Genomic DNA, 8,067 nt, shown 5'->3' on the forward strand with positions numbered 1-8,067 from the left:
GGTTGATGGAAAACCAACTGTCGGACGCCAACGAGCAATTGGTGCCGTGTATTGGAGTCGTTCCGGCTTGAAAATTTGGCTATAGATTTAGTATAGATGAGCATTTTTTTTAGATTTTTATTTGATCATATTTCAAAAGTTTTAAGCTTCGTGTTACCCACGAAGCTTTTGCTTATCTGTAGCCTGTAGGTTATTGAAATTACAAAGTATTTGAATTGATTGGATTTTAATATTAAACAGTTTTATATTAATTAAAGAAAAACGAACAAAAAATATATAAATTATCCGAGTTTAATTTAAGAACAAAGATAAATTACAACTTTTAATTTACTTTTATAAGTGCGTGGTGCTAAAAATTAAATTTAAATAGAAAAATTAAAATTATGTTTAAGTTTTTTAAAGTCTCGAATATTTTTAGGATTTGTTCGAAGTTGGTTCATACTTGATGGTATCGCATAGTTAAGTTGTCGTTTTCCGTAGTTGTTGTATTTCATCGGTATTTCAAATAGACCTTGCGCTCGTCTTCTAGTGTTTACACCATATGAAATAGGTCGCTGGAATCTTAAATCGTCGTATTATTCAAGAACTGCTGTCATCCTAAATATATTTTCCACATTCAAGCACTTCAAATGTAGATGGTTTTTATTAATCATGATACGATTCTCCTCTGTTAATGTTCAAATGGTAGACATGTTCATTCAAGAGGACACAAGCGTCCACAGGTTTTTCTCAAAACCCACCCCTGTCTATCAACTCCTACTCTCACCTCAACGTGGTGAAAATCGGGGGCCTAGTATCTCAACTGAAGATTGGGTTCCAACCCCAGTGGAAAGTTGTTGAGGGTAGCAAACGAGAGAGGGGGGATAAGTATTACCACTAAGGCACCTCTCCTTATCCAGGTGGCAGCGGAAGAATTCTCGAGATGGAATCAACGGTGGCGTCTACAGTTACAGTAAGGTTGAACTATTTAGTGAACACCTTATAGGGCTTCTTCGACATATTTGGAGCCCAGGCCTGTAAGGAGTTTTTTATCCGACTCCCCTTCCTTGGAGTTATACTTAGGATTTGGCCCTCCAGGTTGGAGGTTGTGCCGTCGGGGTGACTTCCTGGCCACGTAAAAAATAACTTCAGTTGCGAAGCACCAACAAGCCTCGGATACGGACGGATTCACTGTTGACAACCCACGCAAACGAAATAAGGACAACGAACTTCGGATATGTACGACGCACGACACTTCTCAGTATACAGGATATCCGAACATTCCGAGGGGCCAACATTGACTTGGACCACTACCTCGTTGTAGCCAAGGTACGTCTGCGGATATCCCCATCCAAGCCAAATAAGCTGTGAGAAGATTCGACGTTAGACGGCTACAATCGCAAGAGACTGCCATGTCCTTTTCCGATCGAGTCTCTAATAACCTCGTAAGGAGTCCTATGCTGCCTGCATTAAGCATTGAAAACCAGTGGCAATATTGCCTTGCAGCCATCAGAGATGCCGCCTCTGAAGTGCTAGGTTTAACACGGCCACCACAGCAAAACCCCTGGTCTGACGACGAATGCCGGCAAGCTCACGCAGCGAAACAAGAGGCATACAAACCGGAGCTGCACAAAAGGACTAGAGCTGCTCGCGAGTTCTACGAGCAGAAGATGAGAGAGGAACACCGGCTTCTAAGATGGAAAAAAAGAGAGCAAGAGAAGCGCGTGATCGAGGAGATAGAGGGATGTCACAACAGGAATAAGGTTCGTAAATTTTACCAAAAGGTAAAAAAAAACCTCCCAAGGGTACCAGCCACGAACCAAAGCATGCAAAGACGATCAGGGGAACATCGTAGTAGAACCGCAGTTGATGCTGAGAATATGGAAAGACCACTTTTCCAAATTATAAAACGGCGATGACGAACCGAATTCCGCTATAAGGGAGATAGAACCACTCAACCTCGGCGTCGCAGATCAACAATTCCGCCTACCCGACCTTGACGAAGTGAAGATAGCTATATTTTAACTTAAGTCAAACCAAGCTTCTGGAGCTGACGGCATCGCTGCCGAATTATTCAAAGCAGCAGGCGATGATTTGGTACGGAGCATGCACCAACTCATCTGCATAATATGGTCGGAAGAAAGCATGCCCGATGAGTGGAATCTCAGCATAGTATACATAAGAAAGGACACCCTCTAAACTGCGCCAACTACAGAGGCATCAGTCTCCTTAACATTGCGTATAAGATCTTCTCTGCCGTATTATGTGAACGTCTGAAGCCATTCGTCAACAACCTGATTGGTCCTTATCAGTGTGGCTTCAGACCAGGAAAGTCCACTATCGACCAAATATTCACACTACGGCAGATCTTGGAAAAAACCCAGGAGCTTCAAATCGATACCCACCATCTCTTTATCGATTTTAAAGCCGCGTATGACAGCATCTATAGGGAAGAGCTCTACCGAGCAATGTCTAGTTTTGGCATCGCTGTCAAACTTATCCGTTTGTGCAGAATGACGATGGAGAATGCACGCTGCTCTATCAAGGTCAGAAAAGATCTTACCGATGCATTTGATGTCAAAAAAGGTTTTAGACAAGGCGATGCACTGTCATGCGACTTCTTCAACATCGTTCTGGAAAGAATTGTGCAAAACTCAAGCGTAAAGAAAGAAAGAAAATGTTTACTGTCTCTTTTTGTTTGTTTGTTGCACGAATGTGCATAATTTTCGTTTTGGTGGCGTTGATGGCTAATCCAAAACCGTGGCACCATCGAGTGATTTCATCAAACCCCTGTTGTATCGTAGAAATCGCGGTTTCAAGACACACGTGCCTGACAAACACACGCTATATCGTCTGTATATGCAAAAGCTGTGCTTTTCTTAAAAATCCGTAGGAGTGCATCCGTAAAAAGTATAAAAAGGACCGGACTCAGTTTTGAACCTTGTAGTACACCATGTGTGCAGCTTTTTTCTTTACTCCATGAACTTCCAACCTTAACTCTAAATGTTCTTTCTATGCGTTAGCTCTCCATCCATTTCCATAGAGTTCCCCTAATGCCAATTCTGTAAAAGACATCCAAAATTGTATTGTGACTGAACGTGTCAAATGCCTTGGTGAAGTCGAGGAACATAACCAATAAATAAATAAATTGGGTAGCGCAACAGTCCGTTGTGAACCAGGGCCTAGTGACTTACAACTCGCAACCATTCCTGTGTGCGAGTACTGTTGTCAGGAATGGAAGGGACCTACAATTATAGGCCGAATCCGAACATAAAGTTATAATTTACTATACAGAATTTTTAAATTGGCGCTGGTAGATTTTGACGCCCTCTGGTGGATATTTTGTTTTGGTGACATCTGTCAAATCTTTTGTTTATTATTCAGTTGTTTATATCAAATCATCATGGCATTTTACACGATTAATTCAAATGATAAAACTTTATTATCAAAATGAGTGTTCGTTAACGCAAACGTTGCGCGCATTGTGTACATTTTACGGTAGACGTGGTGCCCTTCACAGTCGACTCTTCAACATTTGGTAGCCAAATTTGAGACAACCGGTTTATTAAACAATCAGCCAACACCCGGAACGCAAGATCGGCCAAGAACATCGCCACGGTCCTTGAAAGTGTACAGCAGAACCCGAGGCAGTCTATTCCTCACAGTGCACAAGAACTCGGCCTTTCGCAGTCGGGACTTGGGCCTACACCAGTACAAGATCCAACTGACTCGTGAGCTCAAAGTTCATGACCATAGACAACGCGAACGCCGTTTGTTCGCTGACTGGGCTTTGAATTGTTTGGAAGAGGACCCACTTTTGGCCGAAAATCATCTTTAGTGACTAAGCGCATTTTTTTATTGAATGGGTTAACAAGCAAAATTGCCGTATATGGGACAACACAAACCCACGCGAGGTTCAGCAGGTTATAATGCATCCTCAAAAAGTTATCGTTTGGTGTGTAATTTGGGCCGGCGCACGGCGGCGTAAATGGTCCGTATTTTTGTGAAAACGACGTTAATAACTAAATTGAACCACGAAATGTGTTTCCAGCAGGACGGCCGGCGCTGAGTGCCACACAGCGCACAATATCTTACCGCCCTTATTGAAAAACCCTATATAAATTTTGCGTGTAAAGCACATTGCGGCACATTTGCCAATATTCAAAATCAAACAATTTTGATTATTTCATTCCCAAAATGTATTTAGATCTCCTTGTAACTCTTTACAATCTTTGATGGATTAGATAATTCAAAAAGTTTAACATCATCTGCATAAATTAATGATAAGGAGTTTATTTAAAATAGAAGGCAAGACATTAATAAATAAAAAAAACAATAAGGGACCAAGCTGACTTCCATGAGGTACACCAGAATTGACTTTTAGTTGACATGAAGTGCTTCTCCTGAAGATGATATCTACTTTTAAGATATGATGAAATAACAAATCGGTTAAGTACATTTTTTCTTAATTTATTAAGAACAATTTCATGACCTAATTTGTCAAATGCCTTGATAATATTCTGTTAAAAATGCAATCTACAAGTGGTTCAATATCTTCTTCGGAATCAACTTTAAATTATACTTGCAAAATCATGGTTTTTTCGTAGATAAGCAAAACAATAAATTTATTTATCTCTTCGGCAACGTAAATATATATTTATTTATTTATTAATAATTTTATAAAGCAAAAATATTATATTAGAGGTCCATCAGTTTAAAAATGTTCAATTATTATGACCCTTTCCTTATTCACTTAATGAGCAATTGATGGTGGAGCAACAGGATCTTCCCATTCCCAATCATCCCAGCTAACACATTTTCTTAACCTTGCCTGAAAACCACCTTCGTCACAGCGCATTGCTGTAGCTGGAACTCCTTTCTTCTTGCATACCCAATAGGCATTTGCATCCCACAAATTTCGGTAATATACCTGTTGTAGTTCCCTATCTGTTTCACATCCAGGACGACCATCGCGAAGATCTGAGAATCCAAGGACAATGCCAAAAATGGCGACCAAACAAACTAAGGAAACTTACAGAAGAAAGAAACGAAATAGGAATTTGAAAATATATCTAGTCGAATGCTCTATTAAATCAAACTTACTTATTGCCTTCATTGTGAGACTTAACTTTTCAATTTCGACTAATGAAGATATTTATACTTAAATTTATGACACTTCATAATACAAAAATTCTCTTTTGTAAATATTTGAAGAAAATGCAACTGCAATTAATGTTTTAACATGAAACTTTCAAGTGGAATGAAAAAAATAGGTGTTGAGTCAAAGATAATGATGATATCAATCAATCAATTATAAATTGCGGCTTTGATCTTGAAATTAAACAACAATACTCGTAGTAATTGTTGTAATAATATGGTAGAAGGTTAAACCGATGTGTTTTTCCCAATAAGAATGTTACTTATTTGTTTTTCCTTGAAAGGCTTTGCTCATACAAAATGAGTAATGGTTTATGGCAGTTGGTTTAAAAATAGAAGTTCTAAACATTTTCCTTTAAAGGTGAATTACTATATATGTATGTACATTAAATTGAGTTTTGAGACACTTAGAAGAAAAAAAGTCCTGATATTATGTTCTCTGCATTAATTTTTTCCTAACATACACAAATACAATCAACTCACATCAATACATTTTTTGATTTGTAAAGCTTATATTTAAAAACTAAATTGATGTTTTAGTCTTGGTCCTGATAGAATGTTATGTAAACATTTGTCTTTTTTTCAATTTCCTATCTATTGTTTCTACTTTTTGACGAATGACGAGTCTCTGAAATGATAGATAGATATTACAGCATCATATTGAGGAGTAACCAAACCATGTCATCATTTAAAGTCAATTCTGGTGTACCTCAAGGGAGTCAGCTTGGTCCATTGCTGTTTTTTATTTATTAATGATTAGCTTTTTCTTTTGAAAAATTTAATATCGCTAATCTATGCAGATGATTTTAAAATTTTTCGAATTATTTACCAAAAGCAGAGCTTAATCACGATGTTCAAATGGTAGACATTTGCATTCAAGAGGACATAAGCGTCTACAGGTTTTAATTAAAACTCAACTCCTACTCTCACCTCCCCGTGGTGAACATCGGGTGCCTAGTACCTCAATTGGAGATTGGGTTCCAACCAAAGTGGAAAGTTGTTGGGGGCAGCAAACGAGAGAGGGGAAGAGGTGTTTCCACTAAGGCACATCTCCTTATCCAGACGGCAGCGTTTGAATTCTCGAGACGGAATCAACGTTGGCTTCTACAGTTCCAGTAAGGTTGAACTACTTAGTGAACACCGTATAGAGCTTCTTCGACTTATTCGGACCAGGCCTGTAAGGAGCGGTTTTATCCGGCTCCCCGTCCTTATAGTTATACTAAGGATCTGGCCCTCCAGGTTGGGGGTTGTGCCGTCGGGGTGACTTCCTGGCCACGTAAAAACTTCATAGTTGCGAAGCACCAACAAGCCTCGTATACGGAGGGCTTCACTGTTGACAACCTACGCAAACAAATTAAGGACAACGAACTTCGGATACGCACGTAAATGCTAGGTCCCTTAACAGACCACGTGCGGCCGAAGAATTAGCGTAGGCCCTAAACTGCTATAAAGCAGACATCACCGCCATCCAGGAAATACGATGCGTGGGCCGGGCGAAACAAAAGATGAAAAACTGAGACATTTACTATGGTGACTGCTACCGCGAAAATCAACAGCGCTTATTTGAACGCGGCTTTGTCATTGGAGCCAGACCTAGGCAAGAAGTCTTGAGCTATAGGTGCATCAACGAGCGCCTTATGACCATTCGCATCAATTCTAAGTTTGGCAATATTAGCCTGATATGCGCGCACGCCCCCACAGAAGAGAAGGATGACAACAGCAAAGATATGTTCTTCGACCTCTTGGGTTGGGTTGGGTTGGGTTGGAGTGGCTGTCCAAATGTCATTGACACACGTAGACCTCAAGGATCCATTGTGATACCACTAATGAGGTTACTCATGGGACAGTTATGAGTTTAAACCAAATATTTTGTACTTTTAATAAAGTTAGAGAGACGTTTTGTGTTGCCAGTTGCCAGTTCACTGGTGTTATTGAAGAAGGGATTACCGAGAAAGTAATTCCTTCTAATGGAGAGTGCTGGACATGTACAAAGAAGGTGTTGGACCTTTTCCTCTTCCTCTTCGTCCATGCAGCTTCTACAGAAGTCATTTGTGTAGACCCCTAGCCTCAGAGCATGTCTTCCTATGAGACAGTGTCCCGTTATTACTCCAATTGTAGAGCTTATAATTTGTGTGCTCATTGATATCAAGCCTTTTGACCGTTTTAAGTCAATACTTGGCCATATTTGCTTGGTTGGTAGGCAGGTGGTAATTTGTGACCATCTAGTTGTTTCTAGAGCATATTGATTGAGAAGATATTTGCATGTAGCAAGTGGTGTTCCTATGTTATGTTTTTGTCTAACATGAGGCAGAAGTGTTCCGTTTTTGGCGAGCTCATCGGCTTTGCAATTTCCCGGAATGTCTCTGTGGCCCGGCACCCAAATGAGGTGAAAGTTAAACTATTCCGTCATGTCATTCAGAGATGATCGACAATCGTGGACTGTTGAAGAGTTTTTGGCTGTCTGAGAAAATTCGTATATCCTTACAAGATATAACGTTTTCTTTGAGCCAGGATAGTGCTTCTTTAATCGCCATTACTTCTGCCTGGTATACACTACATTGATTGGGAAGTATAGGATAGACTGAGATTCAGTTGTTCTGAAAAGATGCCACTTTCAACTCCGTGATCGGTCTTGAACCGTCAGTATAGAAGTGTACCGCATCGTCTTCCAGGGGTCTCCCTTCTTCCCAGGAGGATCTTGAAGGGATGGACACAAGGAATCTTTTACCAAATACCATTTTTGGGGTGGTATAGTCTAAGCGATCTGGGATAGATCTGAAATTGTCTAGAATAGTAGTATGTCCAGTATTGTTACTGGTCCATTGAGAGGTGGCTCTAAGCCTTACACATGAGTTGGCAGCCACCTTTTTAGAGAAGATGTCAAGTGGTGTTAGGTTTAAAAGCACTTCCAGTGCTGCGGTTGGTGTTGAG

The 8,067-nt window shown here is 40.1% G+C and overlaps 1 protein-coding gene across 1 annotated transcript; it reads right to left on the reverse strand.

Annotated features, from left to right (window-relative positions):
* Positions 1-4,602: 4,602 nt before the first annotated feature.
* LOC129941803 (uncharacterized) lies at positions 4,603-5,222 on the reverse strand. The gene is made up of 2 exons (XM_056050532.1): positions 5,083-5,222; positions 4,603-5,010 (listed from the first exon to the last, which is right to left on the reverse strand). The coding sequence occupies exons 1-2, from the start codon at positions 5,093-5,095 to the stop codon at positions 4,733-4,735; spliced, it is 291 nt and encodes a 96-aa protein (XP_055906507.1). The 5' UTR covers positions 5,096-5,222; the 3' UTR covers positions 4,603-4,732.
* Between the last annotated feature and the right edge of the window lie 2,845 nt (positions 5,223-8,067).

This window comes from Eupeodes corollae, chromosome 1 (genome assembly GCF_945859685.1).
Source record: "Eupeodes corollae chromosome 1, idEupCoro1.1, whole genome shotgun sequence".
Classification (NCBI taxonomy): domain Eukaryota; kingdom Metazoa; phylum Arthropoda; class Insecta; order Diptera; family Syrphidae; genus Eupeodes; species Eupeodes corollae.